This window comes from Neopelma chrysocephalum, unplaced genomic scaffold (genome assembly GCF_003984885.1).
Source record: "Neopelma chrysocephalum unplaced genomic scaffold, ASM398488v2 Primary Assembly neopelma1_97222, whole genome shotgun sequence".
Lineage (NCBI taxonomy): Eukaryota > Metazoa > Chordata > Aves > Passeriformes > Pipridae > Neopelma > Neopelma chrysocephalum.
The window spans coordinates 449,164-472,578 of NW_020925863.1; the positions used below are offsets into that span (position 1 = coordinate 449,164).

General features: G+C 40.1%; 1 protein-coding gene across 4 annotated transcripts in view; it reads left to right on the forward strand.

The window, feature by feature from the left end:
• NEK7 (NIMA related kinase 7) overlaps positions 1 to 23,415 on the forward strand; it is a 62,428-nt gene that overhangs the window by 597 nt on the left and 38,416 nt on the right. For 2 of the 4 annotated variants that reach the window (XR_003532309.1, XM_027671817.1), the window contains exons 2-3: positions 12,509 to 12,593; positions 16,417 to 16,557. Coding sequence is in view for 3 of the 4 variants with exons in the window: in XM_027671817.1 (XP_027527618.1) it covers positions 12,537 to 12,593; positions 16,417 to 16,557 (198 nt within the window). In the remaining variant the exon portion in view is untranslated. Of the gene's footprint in view, positions 1 to 127; positions 147 to 10,076; positions 12,165 to 12,508; positions 12,594 to 16,416; positions 16,558 to 23,415 lie in introns of those variants that run through there. The other 2 variants (XM_027671819.1, XM_027671818.1) reach the window with 2 other exon arrangements.

Here is a 23,415-nt window from a genome sequence, read left to right on the forward strand (position 1 = left end):
CCCCCCGCCGCGGGGGCCGCTGGCGGGCCCGCCCCCCGCCGCCTCCCATTGGCCGGCGGGGCCCCGGGGCGCAGCGCCATTGGCCGCGGCAGCTGCCGCTCCGCCCGCGCGCGGGGAGGGGGCGGTGCGAGGCTGGCGGAGAGAAAGTTTGTGCGCGGCTGGGGCGGGACGGGGGGCGATGGCCGCGGGCGGCCCGGCCTGCGCTGGGGGCTGCGCTGCGCTGCGCTGCCAGCGGGGCACCTCCGGCCCTGTCCCGCGCCCGGAGGGCGCCGAGGCGCTCTGTGCGTGCGTGTGTGTGTGTATGTGTGTGTGTGTGTATGTGTTTGCGCGCGTGTGCCGGCTGCGGGAGCGGTGCCCGGAGCGCTGCCGTGGCGTTTGGGACGGAGGCGGCTGCCGCGCTGTCTCCGCCGAGCGGAGCGGGCGGCCGGGGACCCTGCCCGGCCCCGCCGCCTCTGGCTGCCCGGCCCCGCTTCCCGGTGCCTCTGCCGCGCTGTGTTGCTCGGGTGCCTGTCGCCAGCGGAGCTGCTTCTCGGGGTGTGCCTCCGCGTGTCCCCCCGGTTTCCTCCGGGTTTCTGTGCCCTCTCCCGCCTGGGGCGGCTGTATGGCGCATCCTCCCCTGGGCATCCGCGGGGACAGCCCAGCCTGGGGCTTTCACGGGGCACCAAGTGAAAACAGCGCCGTCGGCGGGCGGGGGAGCCCCGGCCCGAGGGACCTGCTGGGAGCCCCCGGGAGGACGCGGGGGATGCCCGGCCCTGGTCCCGCCGGCGCGGGCAGCGCGTCCCCCCTCCCGCTCCCCGCCCGCCCGGTGTCGGCCGGACCGGTTCTCCGGGGCCGTGCGGGGCTGGGGGAGCTGAGGCCGGGAGGGGAACGCTAAAAGGGAGCATCCTCCGTCTGTTGGGGATGTCCCCCCTCCTTGACCTTACCGAGCGCCCCACCTCGGTTATTTAGTACTGGCCCTGAATTCTGTTCTGAGTCCGTGCGAGCTGTACCTGCCTGGCCTTAGGGTTCAGAGGTTCGGAAAGCTGTCAGCGGAATGTGCTTTGTTTTGGTCTGCATTTTGTGAGGAGCATCACTTCTTGAATGGTAGAACTTAGGAAATTCACCTTAGTTCTGGTAAAAGATGATTGGGGGGGTGTTCATTAATCACACAAATATTTGATTATTATTAGGAAAAATGTTTCTTAATTTTTTTCTCTTCTTACACCAACTCAGTGGTAACTTTTTGTCACCTTTGAAGTGATAGCAGTGTTTTCTCAGATTGCAGATTGCATCACTTCTTGGGAAAGGTCACACATACAGAGTAGTTTCACTGACTGTAGTGGATATAATTCCTATATGAAGTTGTATTACAAGCTCGAGATGCAGAAATTACGGTGAATAATATGTTAACCTATAAAATACACACTTTGAATTACCAGAGGATTATATTGGATGAGTAGATTTGCTAAACCAAGACAAATGAAATTTAAAAGTATTTTACTTTCCAGGCTGTGTAGGAGACAATTCAAGTGTTGCAGTGCTGTAGAAATGTCTGTATTTTAAACTTCAGACTCACACTATCTTGAGAGAGAAGAAGTGCAGTAGAAAAGAGTCATTAATTTATGGGCTGTGCAAAACTTAGGCAGAGGAAGGAAAACTGTTGTGTTAGGGAGAGAGGGAAACTTACAAGCCAAGTCCGACAGCTTTCAAGTAAGAAGGTGAAGCCCTGCAAGTTTGTTTGTTTGTTTTTCTTTTTTGTTCTGGAAGACAGAATAATATTTAAGAGCACTCTTTCTTTAGTTTCAAAACATGAAGATGCTGTATTTATAAATATTTGATGTTTGGATAAATGACTTCTCAAAGCATACTTAGAGATTTTTCACTGTAAGGGTGGAAATACTGCCTTTGTCCTAGATATCTTATATTCAACACACCACTTAGTCATTGCAGTAAAAAAAATAATTTGAGAGCAAATCAAGGAATTCTATCCAACTAAATTTTTTTTTTTGGTTGACTTATCACAGTGTCTTCTAGGGTCTACAAGAATTAGAAGTTTGTTTCAAAAGAAGAAAAAATTTTAACATTTTAGAGTTAATCTGAAGGCCCGTCAGCAAATGAGAAACTCAAATGAAAAACAGGGTACAGGAAGTTAGTTGCTAATTTTGTGACCTGTGGTATCTTCTGAATTGTTAGATAGGTAGCCTATCCATGCCTTTCTTTTTTTTGTGTAAGAGTTGAGCTCAGTTGCACAAAATATAAACAGTCCTGTGTATTTGTCCGCAGAGACAATTTGGAGAGGCAATTTGTTCATATGTGCAAAATAAATATGTTTAATAAATATGTTTCATAAACTCTCAGTTCAGTTCTCTGCATTTATACCAGCTCTATGTTCAGTTGTATTGCCATCGATGCCGTGTTGCCTTCTGAAGTTTGACATTGTTCCAAACATCTGTGCTGAGTGGTTGAGTTCACGTTACCTTGGAAAGTCCCCTAGGAAAAGTCAAGCTGCATAACTTCTTCTCTACCTCCAAGGGAATTTTTTGATTATCCAGAAATCCTTCCTGATTCCCGAGGAGTAGGATTTAGGAGGGGGTGGGGATTATCTTATGCAGGTTAATGCTGTGGGTAGTCATAGAAGTTAACTGACTAATTTCCAGAGAATTTGTTCAGTTTAGCTGCGTTCCATCTGCTTTGCAACAGAGATGAAAATAACTGACCAAAATACCAAAGTGGTGATAAGGGCAGCCTTTAGAGCACTGATTTGCTGTGTTTATCACCATTTGACCTCCCTGGCCACATGGGAAGGAACTGAGCTCTAGACTGAAGTACATCATCTTGCTATGTGTTTCCTATTTTAGTAAGTATTAAAGTGATTCTTCCTGTCAGGTTAGTTAAAAAAGCTTCAGAGAAGCAGTGTTATTAAAATGAGTTGCTTCTTTGGTAAAGAACATCCTGTTCATTTGTCTCTAGCACATGAAACATAACTATGCTTCAGTTGTGATTTTTGTAGCTAGAAAATACACAGTATATTTCAAGTGCTGTTATTCCCTGTTGGGCAAACAGAACACATACTTAATTAAGGGAATTTGTTATAAAACTTTTAAGAAGACATTAAAAAGAGGAGTTGTTAAGAAAATACTGTGAATAATCACGTTAAAACCGATTGCATGTAGTTAATCTTGTGATATTAGTGATTTTCTTGCTTTGGGTTACAGGTGACAGAGTAAATAGACTGCTTGCATCATGGGGCATTTGAGAGTCTGCATTCAAGCCTCTTTGCTTTAAGCTGCTTGGAATGATTTATAACAAAGTTATTGCTGTCTTATTTAGTAGCTGGATTTGTGTTGGACCAGACTAATTATTTCACAGTGTCATAAAAGTACATGTAGAGCTTGTAGATTAGATTCTTACTGAGGTCTCTGGGGAGATTTGAGTTGGGTGCTGTGAAGTGTCAATGAACCAGTCATTTTCAGTTCATTTTAGTTTTCTGTTGTCAGCATATAGTGTTGACAAAACTGCTGATTCCTAGAAAGCTGAAGGCAAAAATATCACAGGTGAACTTAAAGTTAATTCTAAAATAAGAATTAACTTTTGGTGGGAAAATGTATAGCATTCTGCCCTGTAGAGGCCCTTCTTCTGTACCCTTTTCGTTCTCATCTGAGAGCAGATCCAAAAAAGGAGTTGTCTTTGCAGCAGTGAACTTCCAGTCCTTGCCCTGACTGAAACTCAGAACTGTGTGTTAGGTACGTGGGCTGTGTGTGAAGTTCATGGAGACAAGCAGGACTTCATAGGAGGAGTAGCAAGCAGACAGAGTACTGAATGCACAGCTAGTCCTCGAGGATACTCCAGAACCACAAATCAATCTAGCATATTTTAGGCAGTGCTGGTTTAGTGTAAAACATAGAAACTGCTATGAGATAAGTGTTGGCCTACCTCTGAAGTGAGTGTGCTCGCTGCTACCTGCTTTGCTTCTGGACCCAGGGATCCTGGATTACTCACTATTGTCTTGCATGATTTCGGGGCTCAAGGGTAATGCTCAGAGGGTCACAGAAAGCCTGGTGTCTCTTTTCTTTATAGTGCTTAATTCATTTTTATCATCTTTGGGCTAGCAAACTGTATACTACAAATATATTTTTTCACCTTACCTGCAGTAAGGTGTTCTCTTGCACTGCTTTCTAAGATATTTAGATGTTTCTTTAAGGAGTGTGTGGAATTTGTTGTTAAATGTGTTCTTCATCACCTGTAGCAACATGGGCGTTATCAGACACAGTTGTGGCACAGTGGTATCCACCCAGCCTTCCTAACAGGATGTATTTTCCCTGTACCTAGCCATAATGGGTTTATCTGACAGTGCTTTCAGTCTTTTAATTTGTCCTGCATATTTGTTAACTCTTATGTGAAGCTCACCTGTTTACACTTTTAGTAAATCTCTTCAGCATCTTTTTGTGAATAATTTGTTTTTACAGATGCATTTAAAACCATCCCTTCATTAGGAAAGATCTCTTCCCTCTCTGCATGTGGGAGTTGTGAGGTTTTGGGGTAGTAAGGGTTTCTAAATCATGTCTTAGCTTCCTTCTTCTGAAAAATCTTTGATTTTTTTTTTTTTTTTCATTTTGTCCCCAGTTTGACTTGTTACCCTGGTTTATTCTCCTTCCATTTAATTTGCTTCCTAGTTCTACTTTTCCATACAGTGTTTTGTTGACAAAGCTCTTGGCTTGTTGTTCAATCAATTGCCTTCTCTCTGTGCTGGCTCTTGCCTTCCAGTTGCAGCTTTTTTGAGTTGAAGTGCTTGTTCATCTCCATGCTAAGGGTGAAATACAGTTAAATGTGGTGAGCTAATGTTGGTACTGTTGCCATAAGGGAGATGTTCTGTTTTTTTTAACAGTTCCCTTCCTACATCTCCTGTCCTTGAACTTCCCCTGTTTTTTTCCTCTGGTGCTCAGCAGACTCCTGCATGCCCTGGTTCTGCTCACTGCTTGCAGAGCATAAGCCCAGGTGCTTTAGACAATTTAAATCAGCTCAGCACCAGGTCCAAAGAGTTCAAGATGGGAACACAGGATTGTGTGGCAGAGAAAGGGAGGGAAAGCAAGACCTTTGGTGTTACTGAGCTATTAGATTGACTTGTATAATTTCATGTTAAAGATATAGTTTGGCAATAGATTGAACTGATCCAAGTTAGGGCTGTTCTAGTCCCAACTATGTCCTCCCCTTTGTCTTTTGCCTTTCTTGTCTCTACAATGGTACAGTTCGGGGAAATTAACTGGGAAAAAGTGACTTTCGGTGAAGGTTAGTTTTCAGCTTGTTTCAGTTCTCTTACCAGGACTCTGGGTAGCCACAGGAGCCTCACTGGAAGGAGGGTCTGGGAGTCATGGCTGAAGGCAGGGGAAGCAGCAGCAGCATGTAATCAGTTCATGCCATCTTAGAACTTAATTCTTCCAGAGGCAGGAGCACAGCAGAGTGTGATGTGGGCTGAGGATTTGCTTTCCTCATAGTATCATAGTTAGATACAATACTTCATTCCCTGTAAAACTTTTCACTGTGGCGTGGTCACGATCCACCTATGTCCCTTGTAAGTGGCTATTCAGTATGAAGAAATGGGTTATCAAATTTCTTTCAGGTGAATTGACGTTAAATGAAAATGCAGAAGGCTGCTGCTCAAGCAGTTTCAGTTGTGTTTCTTCTTCGGTTCACATGAAATAACAAACAAATGGTTCGATAAGGGGCAAGTCAGTGCATGTACAACCCTTCGGGAGCACCTTGCAAAATAAGCAGTCTACTTGAGTGACATAATTGAAATAGAGAGGGAGAAGTAAACAAAGTGTAACGTCTTAAATGGTGCAAATGAGTGAAGAGGAAGGGCAGCAGACTTGTGAAGTGGGAGAGCTTGGATTTTAATCTTCTAGTCAGACAGCACTGAGTGAACTCTTAGTAGTTGGGGAAAGACAGTGACTGCCATATGTGTTTTCAGGGTTGGAGTGGAAATACACCTGATAAGTTGGGCCAAATTGATGAGAAAATTGCATATGAACTGTTAGTGTATTCTTTTACTTTTTTGGAAATGGATGATTTGTGTATGGCTACTTCTGTTCTTGCTGAAACCAACTTTTACCCCAGCTTAACTCTCTGTGTGTTCTTTGAGTGGTTTGACTGAACTGCCCATGAGTGGGGAATTTGGACATAAATTTGCTGGAAAATGCAGTATTTCCATTTAGTTAGCTGATATCTACTTGTGGATTTACAAGGGCTGGGGATTTGTATTGTCCAGATTCAAGGCTGTCTCTGCAGGGGGGAGGAATGTCTTGTCATCTTGTGGCTTTTAGGAACTGTTTCTAAAATTAAAGCTAAGTTCTAAAATTAAGGCTAATCCTACTTGAATATAGATGTATACAGATTGATGTTCGATCACTTTCAGCACTTTAATAGTTGCATATACAACTTTCCTCTGTTGTGGATGCTTCTGCAGAGAATTTGACAAATGAGTGTATATTTTCCACACTTGAGAATACCTTTTTTTTTTTTTCCTGGACAGTGTGAAGCAAATATTTGCTATTAGCCAGTAGTGGTAAAAATGAAATATTGTGTGTACACACAGTTAGGTATAGATGCGTAGTCTGTAAGAATGTGCTGACATGTGTATGTCTGCATATATATATTACTATGCATAGATATAATATATGTATATATCAGTATCCTAATAAGGATAAATGACTTTTTATTGTGATAGTGATTAACATGGTCTTCCAGTACTGAGTTTGCTTTATCTCTTGCCAGTTAGTCTTGGCAGAGTTCAACTGGATGTCAGTTTACATACATTTTGAGTTACTAACGCTTGCATATAAAAATACATGTAAATATAAACATTATAATTTGCAGCTACACCCAGTGTTGAGTGGGTGCTGAAGTGTTGATCAGTGTTGGTGACCTTACAAAGTGTAAGGGCTGGGTTTGACCAGCAAGCCAATTCCCTCCAGTGGCCAAGCTTTTGCCTTAAAGAGATTAAGAAATTACTTAAGACAGTCCGGTATATAAACTAGTACTGTGGCTGTTTTTTAACCTGCTCACATCAAGCTGAAGGGCCGGGGTGTCATTTCTGGGTCTGAAGTTTGTCTCCTCCCACGAGGTATGTGGCTTTGGTCTCAGAGCTGAGGGGTTATGTCACTGTGACTCTCCAGCTACAGAGAGCAGTGGTGGAATCGGACTGGCACGCTCGGGCTCCCTGGCACACACTGCTGGGATTAACAGTGGTGTGGTGGGCTGCCTGATTGTGTTTGGGATATTTAGTAAGGCATTTGGAAATCTAAACCCTTGTTTCCAGAGCACAGGGCTTTTTTCAGGTTCAAGCAGGGTGACTATTTGAATATTCTGCCTACATTTAAATTGTGCTTTTGGGTAGCTGAGAGTCAACACGTGATATAAGCAAATGGGAATATTTCTTTAGCCTGTATGCTTATATGCAAACTAGTATTAATATATGGGTTTGGTTTCTTTTTCCCCTCAGCTGACAATGATCCTTATCTTTGAATTTAGCTAGCAAAGATAGTTGAAAGGTTTAGTTATATAAACCTTGCCATTTTAAATCCAAGTTAGATACTGAAGAATCTAACTTGAATCCAAAAATAGGGTGTGTAGGGTATTAAATGGATAATTGTTTCTGGAGAGCCTTGGCTCTAACCTAACTCAAATAATAGCTATAGTAAAAACTAAAAATACCTGCCTTTAATTGATGGTGTAATCCAGAAGTAAACATAGTACATTCCTTCGTTTGTGAACAGCAGCTAAATTGACTGTGTGCCTGATCAGCGCATTGTGAAATGGTGTAACTTCATATTTCTCTGTGTTAGCAATTATATGGAGTAGTTACATCTATATTTTGCAGAAAGAAAGAAGACTGAGATTCTCAGATTCTGAGCAGAATTGTAACACTGAATATTCTGTTAAGTAGCTGCTGCTTTTGCTTTTTTTTCAAAGTATAGCTGTTGTTGCTTTGACATTGATTATTATATGTTCTCACTTAAGATGCAAAATTGATAACCAAGTGCATAGTGTGTAGCTAATGGAAACCGTGTATCACTGAGACTATTAATGACGTTTTCTATGGGAAAACATTGTATTTTTTGTTGTTGTAAAATCTGCTATCTGTTAAAGCAATACCATTTTTTGCCTTAATACCATGAAATGTATTTCGTAGTGAATATTTTAAGGACTTGAAGCTGTGAAACTAGTGCTTAAAAAAAAATGTTTCACGTGATTAGGCAGTGCATTTAAGCTTTTTCTCCTGAAGTAATTTGATCAGATTCATGAAGACTTAGTTGCTAGACTTAAGTCACAAGGATTTCAAATTTTTCCTAGGTATCTTTCTTTTTAAAGTGTTATTTTAAAATGCATTCCAGTGATCTGAAAGTGATGAGCTCTGGCTCCTGTTCAGGAGTGTGTCCTCTGCTCTGACTCAGTCATGGGCAGTCCCACCTCTGCTCTAGCAGGCTGCTGGAAAAGGCACCTGGAAAGCTGAGTGCGGATTCTGGGATGTGAGCTTGGGGTATAGGAGCGCGCCCTTGCCTTTTGGGTTGCTTTATATGTATGCACAATCTTCAGATGTGTGGGCAGGTCTCTGAGAGTGTTGACAGGTGGCCACTGAGGAAGTGAATAGGGACAGAGAGGCGTGTTTGTGAAGGAAGGAAAGGGTGTTACTCCCAGTTCAGGCAGTTGCAGTTTGATAGTCTTACTGGTGAGGACTTGGCTGCCTTTTGCTGTCTTGTGGAGTAAATAGTGTCAATTGGAGGAGTTCCAGTGCAGTTGGAATTTCAAATGAAAAATTAGTTGTGTTGTCTGTATCCCCAGGTACTTCCTCCTGCATCCTTTGTGTGTAGGTGCCACCTACTGCTTCAATCAACTGAAAAAGTCAAAGATTTGAAATATTAGTCATTAACCAGAAGTCATCTCCTACCTGTAAAGTGTTAGCAGCCATAACCTGAGTATAAGATTTAGCATATATGGTTGTGTCCTGTGATCACTGCTGTATGCAGGCTCTCTGAATCCAGATGATTTTCATCTTCAAAATGGTGAACATAATGTTTGCAAGAGAAATGATTCAGGAAGCATTTCACTGTTCCTTTCTCTGCAAGTGGTGTTCTGTAGGCAAGGAGTCCTTTCCCTCTACGTGGTTGGTTTGAGAGCGTTTAGAAACATGAGTTACATTTGGCCCCTTGGAGGTTTTGGAGGGTGGTGCTGGTGTAGTTGACTCTCCCCTCACCTCCTCTGTTGTCTGTTTTCATGAACCTTATATAATGTGGTAATGAATTTGCAGAAGGCCTTTGTATTACTTGTTTGAAGAGGTGACAGACACGTCACAAATAGATGTGTTTTGTGATTGCATTTCAATTTTAAACAAGCATGGACTCTTTGCAATATTTTTAGTGTCTTTTCACTGTAAATTAACACTTGAAAACGCTCATTGTAAGAGTAACAATTACTGCCTCAGTTCAAGTTTAAAGATGATCAATATTATACCATTATGTTTTGACCTCTGGTGTTAATATCAAGGTGAAAGACATGTCTCACAATGAAAAGTCTTCAGGCAATAAAATCCAGTTTTTGCTTATGATGACAAACAGTACAAGATTGACTTTGCATCCTTGCCATCTCTTTGCATCCTTGGGATTTTGTATGGTCAAAATGCCAGATTTCTCTGAAATGTGAATCTATCATTGCAGTCTTCAAAGACAAAAGCAAATTAAAAAAATAGAGTAACTTCTGTATATGGGCATAAGGTACTGATCTTTTGTCTTTCTGCAAAAGTAACAACAGATCCACAAGTTAATCTTCCATGCTTTGTATGGTAGAATGTGTAACCTCTTTGGTCTGCTTGTTTTTTATTGTAAAACCAAGCCACAGAAGGTAGAGCCACTGGCAGTGAAAATATGACTTCTCCCATTTCTACTCTTTTCCCAGATTCAAAAAGGGAAGAGACCAAGTCCCAAACACTTGGACTGATGTGTCCCTGACCACTCAGACAAGATGAACAGTTTGTATAATTCCTGAGTCAACATACATCATCTAAACATTTCAGCCTAGATTTCATTAATCTTGGGTATATATTTGCAATAGGGGATAAAGAGTTTTGTGTTTACTTCTTTTCCCTGGGCATTTTGAAACAAGTGTCTGACCCATAGGAATTATCTTTTGGTGCATTACATGGTCAAGATTTTCAATACTTAAACATATTAGTAAAACACACACAAAACCTTCAGTAGAAATATCGATGCTATTGAAAAGATTAGAATTCTTATAAAGACTCTTCAAAATAGCACTTCAGAAAAGAATTATTGCCTTTTTAGCAGTGATAGAAAGATCTCTACAAACAAGAAACTAGCAGAAGATTCCTTATTCCTTCCCCAGAATTTGTTGCAACTGGGTAAACCCCTGTGAATCTACCCGGAGAATTTAGATGAAGCTTTGTGACAACAGTTTAATTTTCAGTGCTGCTGTGTTATGATTTCTTGCCTTGGAGGGGAGGTTGTATGGGAGATGCTTTAGAACTTGCCAGAAGTGTTAGTGTTCGTGTTCTAGTGCTGGCTGAAAGATTGCCTGGTCAGTGGTGTGCACTGTCTCTGCCAGCTGATTCACCCTTTCTCAGCATGATCCCTCTGACAGTCTTAGAAGTCTTGGCAATTCCTGCTTCCTTTTTTCTGCCTCTCACTGTGGTTTGATAATTGATTTTTTTAAAAATTATTTATTTTATTTTGACCTACCTGAAACTGCTTTTTTTCTGGATCTTTTTTTCTGTGGACTAGTTGCAGTTAATACATTACAACAGGAAGTTGCTGCCTGTTTGCTTCATACAGGAGTATGATGAGTGGGAAGGCAAAGCCTAAAGGGACCTTTAGTTGCTCTGGAGGGTGGCTGTGGTTTGGTTTTAGGAATAGCTAATGGCACTGGGATGGCGGGGGATGACTGCTTTAAATGGGCCAGGGAGAGCGGATCACTAACGATTTGTTTGTATATCCAATCCACTGCTTAGTACCCCAGGTGGAAACTGTGTACACATGGAGAAACTTTGCAAAGCTGCTTTGTGATTATTTTGTCTATTAGTAATGTTATCACAACAATACTGCAAGAACAACAACAGTGCTGTGAGCACGAGCTGTTCCTTAGTTTCTTAAATATTTTGCAATTAAGCCTTTCTAAGGTTTTCTGCTTTCTGTTGTTTCTAACCCTTTTAATACTCTATAGACATTACTGGGAAGATTTGCATGCGTTTTAACAGCTAATAGATTCTGTGCTTTCATGCTGAACTTTAAATGTGATTTGAAAAAACTTTATGTACTCACTCTAAACAAAGATTTGTGGAATGTAAATAGCTTTGTATTCAGAAGTACATAGGTTTAGCAGAATAAATTTGTCATAGGAAATTTCCTAATGTTAAATGTTAGGAGGTATCATAAAAAGTGTTTTATGTCTAACTAGCTCTAGAACATTCAGGATTTGGAGCAGGAAATAAGAAAATAAATAATAAATTGAAAAGAAAGAATAATATCCCTGTCAGACACATGACTCTTGTTCCTCCAAAGATCTTGACAGGTTTGACCAGGTAATAGGCAGAAATACTTCATGTTGGTGTGATGAAAAAGTTGTTCAGGGCTTGCCTCTTATTTGTATGGAAGTTTATTTCCTTGTTTGCATTTGAAGCTACCAGGGAACTTTGTTGTCTTCATCTGCACAGAGGTGGCCCCTGTAGGCACCAGTAACACTGGTACTGCACCTGCTCCCCTCAGCAGTGTTGAATAGCCTGAGAAAGGATTCACTTAGTTGAGGAAAAAAAAGCCTCCTGAGTATTTGTGTTTTTGTCTCTCCTGTTCTTCCTAGTAATGATTCAGTGCGTTTTACAATGCTTATGATTGGTCAAAGCCTTGGGAACTTGGCAGGCGTCTTTCCTTCCAGCTTACTGATGGGAAATGAGAAGTTCGTGGTTGAGAATAGAGGCTGTGCTTCTAATATGGTATTTCAAAGGCCTTTTAACTAGCTTGTCAGAATGTAATGAGTGTACCTGGTTAGCTTTTTTCTATTTAGGTGCAGCTACTCTTGCATACTTCCTAAAATCTACAGATTTTGCAATGTAAGCAGTACGTGCGCTGCAGTTTTAAGTCTTCTGCTGATCTGCTATTTCCTGTGCTGTCGGTAGGTCCAAGGTACTGACCAGCAGGTATCTGTGAAGTTAAACAAGCAGTTGGTGACACTGAAGAATAATGGGATGATACAGCTTTTATTAGACAGAGCCGCTTGTCTGGTGCAAGTAGTTTTAAATCACATTTTTTAATAATAAGTTCAAATGTGTACAGTGATTTATTAAATTTTATAGAATAGCTAAACATAAAAAAACCTCCTTTCCCAAACAGTGCAGGGCTGGAATAGTTAAATGTTCATAAACTCAAGCATACAAATGAGAAGATGGATTTCTTTGTTATTCTGCTGATTTTCATCAATCATAAATACAGATTGAATTACAGTGTAATGACTGTATTTTTCTTTTCAGGACATAAGGAACACTTGTACGTTACAGAATGGATGAACAATCACAAGGCATGCAGGGGCCTACTGCTCCACCATTTCAGCCACAGGTACATATATCTTTTTTTTTTTAAATTTATTTAAGAGTGGATGCTATCATTTCTCAAATAGAGGAAGAGAATTTTATTTCTTGTTGTAATAATGAAACTGTAACCAGATAGACTGTTCTGGTGATCCTGAAGTTAATTGTAATTGTGTGCCAGTGTGTACTGGTGCACGAGGTTATTGCTGCCCAGGTGCAGGGCTTTACACTTCCCTGTGTTGAACTGCGTGAGGGTCCTGTCAGCCCATTTCTCCAGCCTGCTGAGGTCCCCTGGGATGGCATCATGACCCTCTGGCACATCAGCCATTCCTCCCGTGTTTGTGTCCCCAGTGAACTTGCTGAGAGTGCTCTTTGCCCCATCATCTGGATCATGAATGACGATGTTAAGCAGGATTGGACCCAGTATGCACCTCCGAGGTACGCTGCTAGCTGCTGGCCTCCAACTAGACTTTGTGCCAATAGAAGCTCATTTTCTGTTTGGAATTAAGTGCCTGAAAGCCCTGGCCTAGTCTATTATCTGCAAAGTTAAAACACTGTACTTCATTACTTCCAAAGACGTTTCAGAAGTGCAGGTGCAGAAATACTCCCAAATCTCTTGCATATTGTGAAAAAGATGACAGAAGAAGATAAAAAATCTGAGGCATTAGACTTCTAAGTTATAGAATTTTTACAAGAGCAGAATTTTTTTTTTGTTTTGTTTCTCCAGAAGCTGAAGAACAATAGTTTGTTTCTTCTTATACAAAAGACATTGCATGTTCTTGCTCAGCATTGCTGTTCTCCTCTCTGTTGACTAATTTGATTGTATTCCCCTAAAAATGAGGGCTCAGAGCTCTGTGGGTATTCAGAGTGCACACAATAGACCGAAGAAGTGAAATATTTTGTTTTCTGTTTCATTCAAATCCTTTTCCTAGAAATGTGTAGCTTGCTTTGAAGTTTTTCAGTGGTATTTTTTAAGTCTTTTTCCTGTGTGGTAATAACTAATTTAAAAACAATGATTCACGGTCTTCAGGGTGGTATTTCCCATTAAGGGTAGGATTGGTAGCCTTGGCATGCTAGTACTCAGTACCAGGTTGGAAATGTAGGGAAATCTTCTGCAAGGCTTTGCAGTCGCATTTTGAGCTGGTTATTTGGATAAGTTTGGATTCTAAAGAAACTTTGTTGAAGCATTGTACGTATGGAACAATGTAGTTTCCTTTGGGATTTCACTGGTAACTTCTTCAAGAAAATAATTTTTCTGCTGCTGTTTCTCAATTTGGAGCTGACTATTAATCTGCTTAATGTAATCTCTCAACCTGAGAGAGCTTAGTTTTATAGGGTAGGAATCCTCACAGAAGAAACCTGGTTAAACATGTATAAAAAGTGTGTAGTATGATTTCTTCAGTGGAAAAACCTGTCTCATAACCTCCACTCATAAGTGTTTTCTAGAATCTCTAAATTGCTGCAATTCAACTATTTGTTTGGCTGTATTTTTGAACTGAATCTGTGAATAATTGAAAAATGAACAAGTTGGTTTTTCAGTTTTATTTTAACAATCCAGATCAGTTTTTGAGTCAGTATAGTGTACTGACATATGGTGATGCAGCAATACAGAGCAGGTTGCAATAAGAACAAGGACCTCCTGGGAAGGCTTGATGATACCAGAAGAGAGTGTGGGCTGGGCTCCTTGATTGTAAGATAGAGTGTTTTGGTGAATAAAGACTTTGTTGGTTTCTTCAGCATTCTCTTAACAGATGTTGTCTTTTTATGTGCCTCCTTAGGTCAGTACTGAAGTTCATTGATACTTTCTGGGGCTTTTGATGCTTTAGATGATGGGAACTGTATGCAAAAAAAGTTTTGGAAAAAGGCTAAAGTAGAACACCTTTTGAGAGCTCTGGCTAAAGTGAGAGCACCTGTGTGGTGTAGTCAGAAGTTAACTGTGAATGCCTTGTACTAAGGACTGTGGCCTCTTGCCATTGGATGCTTGCCTTTCCTGGTAGTTCTCTGCTAAATTGTATATCAGCTCTTTTCTGAAACTGAAACCAGTCTGAAAATGAGTATAATGGTTTCCTTTGAAGATTGCCTTCATTTGCTTGTCTTATAAACGAGCTCTTAATACCATGATTAATTAACAGATCAATAATGAATTAATATGTCAGTATTAGTATATCATGGTGTTTGTCTTCTCTCTAGTAGGAGTGTTTAAACTGATCTTTCCTCACCTCACATTTCCTCTGTGTGCAGGATTACAACTGAATATATGACTGAGAACTGAAATTTACCCAAGTGTATTCAGAGCAGGAAAAAGAATAATATTCTTGCAGTTTTAATACATTTCCTGGCCAAAAGTTTATAAAATGAATCTGAAAAGAGGAAACAACTCGTTGGTTATGTTAATGTTGTCAGATGGATATCTCTTCCATGGAAACTGCAGTATTCTGAGTGCTCACTGATTCACTCGGTGAATACACTGTAATGTGATCATTGGTGAAGTGTATATAATCTGTTCTGTTATGGTTTCAGACCGAAGGAAATCTTTATCCTGCACAAGCTTATTCTCTACAAATTGCGTTGTGGCGAGGGGAGACCCAGTGGTAGTTGGAGATGTGCAGCTATGTTGCTTCTCATGTCAGCTCTCCACATCTAAATTGTATGACAGGACAAGGGAGCAGATGAGACAAGCTGTCACTCAGCCACGCTGCCCTTTGAAGAAAGGCCATGGGGGGGAAAAGGTGCCGCAAATGGGCTGTGAAGTTTACATACACTGCCCACTGTTAAACAGATTACCTCTAATGAAGTGTCTAATGCTCAGGCCATATCAGCCTAATCCTTGGTGGCAGTTCATCCCTCAACTGCCAAAAAACACCGCCCTCTGGCCCTCTCTCGCCACTCTGGCCGCCAAGCACAGGGAGGTGCCCGGTCTTAATAAAGCAAGACAGTGTGTGATCTGACATGCAAATGTAGGTCATTGCATATGTAAATGTGTGATTACAAACCTGCATGCCAAAACACATTAGTGAGACTTTGCTCTCAGCATGCGGTTGTCACACTGCCTTAGTAGTTCACCCTAATATTTGTCAAGTTGCTGTGCAGAGGCTGCAACTCCCAATTCAAATGGGAAGTACACAATACTTCTTAAATATAGCCTATTTAGAGAGTCTCTATCTTGCAGCTCTGTGTAGAGAATTTAAAATCTTGAAGTGTAGTTTTAGACGTTTTCCCTAAAAGCCCTGTAACTGTCTCATTAAGCCAGATCCTGCGCTTTGGGATGCATTGGAGCATTAATGCTGCACCACTTTTGTCAAAACGAGAGAGTTCTCATATTTTGATTTCTGGAGCAATAGAAAGACATATAAAAATATATTGCATATCTACTGAATGAGGAACATTAAAATACTGAAATATTTGCGTTAAAATTCTGTCATAAAAGCTGATCCTTTATTACTTTTAGTGTCTCTCTTTTTGTTAAGTGGATGGTTGTTGTGGGTGTGGGTGGTTTTTCTTGTGGTTTGGGGGTTTTTTTGGATGGAGGGAGCTAAAACATATAAAGAAAATGTGCCTTATTAAAGCCTGATGGCATTTCTTATCTCCTAAGTCTCAGACTCCTGATAAGCTGAAAACATTTTAAATACATTTCGAGAACTTATAATTTTAAATTCTCACTCCACAAATGGTATTATGGATACTTTCTTTAGAACATCTTGTGATTAGTCTGGGACAGTTTTGGTTTTAATGCATTGGAATGAGGCACTTTTAATAATTTAAACCATATTCTTTCAACTATGTCTTTACACTGGTGGGATTAGTCTTATTGACTTCAATGCAAACTTTTTTCCAATATCTTTTGATTCTAGAAAGCCTTGCGACCCGACATGGGCTATAATACACTTGCCAATTTCCGAATAGAGAAGAAGATTGGCCGTGGGCAGTTCAGTGAAGTTTACAGAGCAACCTGCCTCTTGGATGGGGTACCAGTGGCTCTGAAGAAGGTTCAGGTAAGGATGAATTTTTTTTTTGTAATTATTAAGAGGATTTGATACAGTTAAATTTGGAAGGCGTGTGTCATTTAGATGTGATTTTAATGAATTTTGAAATACTTACAGATAGTAGGAGGTAAAGAACTTTGGAAATTTATGACATGACTTTGTATAGTATTCCACAAACTAATGTTTTGAAAGTGAAGTCCAGAGTTGCTGGGAAAAGATAATCCATGTAAATTAGCTGTATAAGAACAGTCCTAACCAAAGCTTGGAATCTATAAGTAATATAAATATTTAGTGCTGTCTAATGTGAAAATATATTATGCAAATCCATGCATTTATTATTAAATAAAAACCTGTAATTTTTCAGTTAAGTAACTATGCTTCAAAAGTGCATAAATCAAATACAATGTATACGTAATCAAACTTGTAACAGTGAAAAGGAATTACTGTTTCAAAAGACTAAAAACTAACCGAGACAAATATAAAGCAAAATTGTGCTTGAATCCATAGCTCAGTGTTTCCTTCGGATTTCAGGATATAACTCAGTTCATATTATCATCTTCATGAATAATAAATCTGTTGTAGGACCCTATATGGTAATTAAATGAGAGTGCACTGTGGATCTAAGAGAATTGCATTGGTCAAAATATTTTCCTGAGGACTCTGAATATTTCCAAGATTCACAGTTTAACCACTGGTGAAGTGGCAGTTCTGTCACAGAAGATGGGACAAGAGCAGCAAGCTGATTTACTGTGGCCAAGTAACATTAAGCCTGGTCCTTGTAAATTTTAGCATAAGAAATGGACTGATTATTTGTTCAGATATTTTGTCTTAGCAGTTAGCAATTTTTAAAATGTTTAGATCAAAAGTGACAGTTTAAATGAAAAGTGCTTTTCAAGCTGGAACATTTTCATTGTCACACAGGCAAAAGACAGCTTGAGCTACGCCTGTATCCAGTATCATTTCCATTCTCTCTTTTTGTTTGGAGCTGCTCAGAGATGTTTGTTGTAAGACCATTACTCAAGCAGATTCTCTACTGAATTTATTTTGAAAGTTCTCTGACAGTGTGTTTAGTTTTGAAATCAAAACTAAAACTCTCATTTCAGTTCAGATCTTGAGGTAGGTTTAACGTAATACTTGGAGGAGTATCTGTCATCAGTTCTGAAGGAGTATTTTTACCTTTATAGACTGCAAAAGAACATGTGTAAGATTTTGTAGATTCTTTTCTAGTGTTTCTGCATTGTGATAATTTTATTTTTGCTGGGCTAATGCATGCACTGTAAATTTCTCTGTCATATCTTGACTTGCTGTTCCATTTCTCTAATTTCCTGTGCACCAGGAGGCTGGGCAAGTCCTGGCAGTCATAAAAAAGGAGACTTGGTTCCCCCTTCTGGGAGAACTGCCAGATATATACTACTTCAAAAGCTGAAATATATTCTAAGAACCTTGATCAACAGTCTTAAAACATTAGGCTAATTCTGCCTTCATTTGCAGTGTGTGAGAAACCAAAAAGGTCAAATGTGACTTGAAATGCATGTCAATTAGGGTGGATGTGAAATGCCTGGGTACTTGAAGAAAGTCATAAAGTCCAACTATGAAATTTTTATAATGGTGCTCGCATTAAGAATACAGAGGCATTTTAGAATGTGTACTCCTAACAGTATTTCAGAAGTCAGTATGTATAGCTGTATTCTCACATGAGACTTCACAGTTTGACAAAAGATTTTTTCAATGCATGAAGACAACATCATGCTGTCTGTTTACAGGTGATGATTTCTCTAGCAGAAAAGCTTCCTTGTTTAATTTTTAGTTAATTCTTTAATAAATTTCTGAGAATATACTTGGTTGTTGGTAGGAAATAGTGTCAAAGAGTTATGGTTTCTCCAGATGGCTTTATCCTGATAGGGTTCCGGTTGTCTTAAAGGGTCCAACATAGGTTGTTGGTTTTCCATTGCAAGTTACTACCTAGTACACATCAGGAGTGGCTGTGTTCTGTGATGGGTAAAGTCACTTTTGCTGTGGAGGCTGGATGTATGTAGGAGACTTATTATCTGAATGGAAAGTGAGACTTGATTAACCTGTAAGGGTAAAAAATTCCTAATTGTATAATGACGTATTACCCAGTGCTCAAAAGGCTCATGGCAGCAGTGAGTGTTTGGCACAGCTGTTGCAGCTTGCATAGATGTCATCTAAAGCTGTTCCTTTTGGACAGAAGACCATCTTAATTGTTACTGTGCTTAGGTTACCTTTCTTAAGATTCCCTAGAAATATTTTTGGTAAATATAGTCACAGTACTTAATTTCACTACAAAATTTGTTTTCACAGGTGTCTTCTGGTGAGAAGTGATTGCTTTTCAGAGAAGCTCTATGATGGTGCTTTTTCCTTTTAATTTCAGTCGTGTTTTATTCAAATTAAAATACTACCTTTTTTTCTGGTGCCTTTTTAATGAAAGCTCAGCATGGACAAAACAGGAGGAATACTTCTTTCTGTTGTGAGAGAGGGGCTTTATTCTCTCCATTTCAGACCTGTGCATGGATACGGCTTTCCACACTGAGACAGTATCTCTACATGGTCTACATTGTGTTAAATAACATAGCTGAGATCTGAGCTTTTTTGTGCTTTGCCATTTTCTGCCCATTCTCATCTCACATCTTCTCTACTACATGCCTTCCTCTCCAGCATTGCAAGTCGTGTCTGTTCCATTTTGTTTTCCTGGCTGGGTTAGGTGTTCCCTTTGTGTGTTTGGTCAGTGGTTCCCCATGTGTGCCTCTACCATCAGGGGCTGATGTGGTTTAGAATCCTTCAGTTACCCTCTCTTTCAGAGCTGCAGGATCTCTAGCCATTATTTTTTCCAAAAGGATTGCCAGTTCTGAGTTCTGACGAAGCTTTCCAAGAAGAATGTTTATTTTCCGCTAATAAAATTTTATTTGGCTAAAACATGTACAATATTGATAAATGTTATATTAATGCGTACAGAATGTATGTTTGTGGAATGAAATGTGAGCAGAAGCAAGTGGCACTAAGATGCTGTGGGAGAAGGGACAAGCAGATGGTGACAGAAACCACTCTTCCTGAATTTGTAGTTGCTGCTACAAATTCAGAGTCCAGATGACAGGAAGAAGTAGTATTCTTGATTCGGTTTTCACTAGGATATGTAGCACAGTGAGAACTGTTTAACTTGCAGACCTTTTTCATAGTAATTTAACAAGCAGAATACACAAAATAGTATGTTCAGTCATGTCTTCTTGTTCTACCATTTATGATTCATCCTCCCATGTGTGGTTTGCCTACATGTAATTAGGAAAGTGGTATATACAGTAATTAGGTTCTCTCTTTTTCCGCCATGGAAATGGGAACTATATTTCTGAGGTGCGGTTGAATTATAAATAAAAACAAGTAAAAAGCAGATCTTCACTACTGCACTTTCATTAATGTCTAAACTACACTTAGAGTGAAAGAAACATCAGAAAACATCAACCACTTATGAACTGTGACCATAGCAGTATAAGCTGAAGAGCTTCTAGGTAAGTTTCTTAACACATGTTAAGTCTCAGGTCCAAACTAGCCTGAAGATGATGTCTGAGGAAGCAGCAGTACCTCTCTGCTTCTGCTGCTCCATGTAACCTGTGCAGCAAAACACCCTGGGGTACGGTCCAGTGCTCTGAGCGATGAGCATTCCAGTAGTCACTTCCAAGGGGAAAGTAAGCAATTACAAGGTACTGGAATAAATGCTCACAAAACATCCTTAAACAGCAGAAAGTGCATATCTAAGTCAGTGACTGCAAGGCTGTACAAGTTCACTTTATGAGCTATTTTTTAAGGAAACCTTGGCTACTCAAAATGTAAAACTGCATATTTCAACAAAATTCTCAATTCATTACATTTCTGCCTTACATTGTTCCACCTTTCTTTCCCTTTCATTCCAAAATTGGAGGCCCCATGTTAGAGATTCAGACAATGAATCCTTTTATCTAGCACTTGCATTCATTATTCATTGTGCATTGTCAGTGGATTGCTACTTCAGGCCTGAATTACAGTTAATTAATCTTAGAAAAGCACTTGTAATTTCACACTTTATGAAGCACTATTGTCTCAGCACAGCAGGGCTGTGGTGGCAAAATACTCTAATGCTTGTATCTCTTAATATTTATGTGCATTCAGGTCTTTATTTTGCCTACTTCTCTGAAGGTTGATGTTACAGCAGTCCTGCTTGTGTTTTGCTTTGGAAATGCTTTTTGGTATTTTATTTTTTCAGAATTTCAAATGGAACAGAAATAGGTTACATAGTTACTTAAATGATAAGGTTAGAAATTCCTTTATCCTTTTCAATACTGGAAAGGAGAACCCGGAAAAGTGATGGACTTCAGAGCAAATCAGGCAGATTCCCAACTTGTCACATTACTTCAGATGATGAGTTCCGTTGGTAGCTGGTAATTGGTCAGATTACTTTTAAGTCTACACAGATTACTTTTAAGTCTACACTTAAAAGCTAAGGCCTGTTGTTGTCCATCATGTGGTTAAATGTTTCTAAACCTTCTTGCAGTGCCCATAGCTTTCTAGGGTGAGCATGTGTGAGCATGTATATAAGAACTTTACTGAGGAATTTGATTCATGTGTTGCAACTTCTTTGTTTAGTTTACACATCTGCATAGGAACAGTTCCTTCTCTGTAGCTTACAGTAGCTTAGCCAGTATTCTAAAAATACCTGTATCTCTTGACAGTACTTACAACTGACATTTCTGGAATGCTGAAAGAAAAAAAAAATCATAATCTACTCTCACATGAAGGTACCAGAGAAGAGATTGAACGCAAAGTTATCAGAGATCCCTTAGTTGCATAGCACACAGAAGGGAGTATTTTGTAATAACTATCAATGTGTATTTGTCCTTTTACTCTCCCTTTGTATGCAATTGGTTGCTGGCTGAGATGAAAAACTGAGAGCTGAAAAGATACTTTTTATTTTACTTAGTGTGCTTGCTGTGTGGAAAAAGAAATTGCTAAGGGCTTTTAAAAAATGCTCCTTTAGCTCTTCAGCTGTATTTACCTACTTGTTTTAAGGAATTTCACAGTAATTGCTAAGGTGTAGTGCTTACCACAGCGAGTTTTTTTTGATTATACTCTTCATGAAAACTGTCCCATCACAAATATATTTGCTGTATTTTTGCTTCTTACTAGATTTTTGCATTAGGCAAGCATAATTCCTTTTTAAAATATTGATCTTGTTATAGTCCTTGGAAATAGAAATTGGGGAAAAAGAATTAAAATTTGAAATAGAATGTATTACACTGTGCAGTTTGTGCTGAGTGGGGTTTGTGCTGACTAGGGAAACATACCTCCAACCTGAATTACCCTGTGATCCTGGCATTATGGGTGGAGTCAAGAATTAGAATTTATTGTTAGTGTAATGAATGCTCTAGCAGTCTAATCAAAGGCAGCAGTTTTTATTGTTAGCCAATTACAGTGATGATAATGCTTGTGGTCTGATTGCAGCTGGTTTCCAATAATCAGTGTATGGAGCATCATCAGCAATCTGAGCCCTGCTGGAAGTAGGGCACTGGTAGTGTCTGTACCTGAGATTTTCCCGGATGCTTTCAAGCAGTCAGTTGCTAATGCTTTGTGTTGATCTGAAAGCTTATCACTCAAGCTTATCCAAGAATCACTCTGGTTTTGTTAGGCTTCTCTTGTATCTGCTATAAATGCCTTAAGGCCACAGAGATGAGCTGAATCTAAACCCAGATTAGGCACAAGTCATTTGACTGCAGTGACTTTGTTATGGTTAAGTCACTCAACTGCAAGGCATGTGCTGCTACAGCTAAAGCCAAGCTCAAAATGGGAGTGCAGTCCAAGAGAAGGCCGGACAAAAGGTTGGAAGTCCTTGGGCAGTGTGTGTGGGGTGGAATGAGGCCTGTGACCTGATGAAGGCAATGGTGGTGCTGTCTCTACAAGGCTGCAAACCGTGTGCATGTGAGAGATCTGTGTGCAGCGCTCATGCTGGAGGGAGGGGAGCATAAGCTGACCTTTCACCTTGGCTTGCTGAGTAATAGAAGCTGAAGATGGAATTAGTCCGCTTGCAAAAGTATGAACTGTTACAGTTGTGAGGGGAGCACTGACATCGCTTTTTAGTGTTACGTCAATGGTCAGTCTGCAGTGAACTGCAGGCAAGGACAGCTCCTCCTGCTGAACGAGCCTTCTGAGCACTGCCGGCTGCCCTGGGCAGTTCTGACATGCACTTGAAAGGATCCTCTTGAAGTCTTTCATTGTAGCTTCCATTTTTCAGACTAAGACGTTCTTCAGTGTTGAGTCATCTGGTGAGGAAGCGTGGAGGTTTTCTCGTTGTGTTGACAGTAACCTCCTTGTCTGAGCTGACATGGCTTATTGCACTTGGGGCCTCTGATCTGAACTGCAGCAGTTTGGCAAAATAGATAATCTATTCAGAATGAAAATCTTGGGAAGCTTTTTGCATCTGGTATGATTCAGAGGTTCTTCAGAGGCCATGGATTGAGCAATTTTTTTTTGTCGTTGTTCTTATTTTTTACCAATCTTACTGTTGGAGGAGGTTAATGTCTGTGAAACTAAAATTCTGGATTTCTGGGAAATGCTATTTCTAGTCTTTTGAGGTTAGAACTGGATCAAAATCTAATGGAGAACTGCAAGAATGCTGAACAGTAAATCTTCAGATTGTTTATATTTGTGTTTGTAAGGATCAAATTCGACTCATTTTTCCTGTGTTGCTTTATTTTAGTTAATGTTTGAAATATTCAGTGTAGTTGTAGCTGTGACAAATTTGCCATGCTGCTGTATGAAGTGTAGCAAAAGTATAGAGTCATGTTTATAAAACTTAAGTCGGTCCTTTAGTGAGAGCAGCTGCTT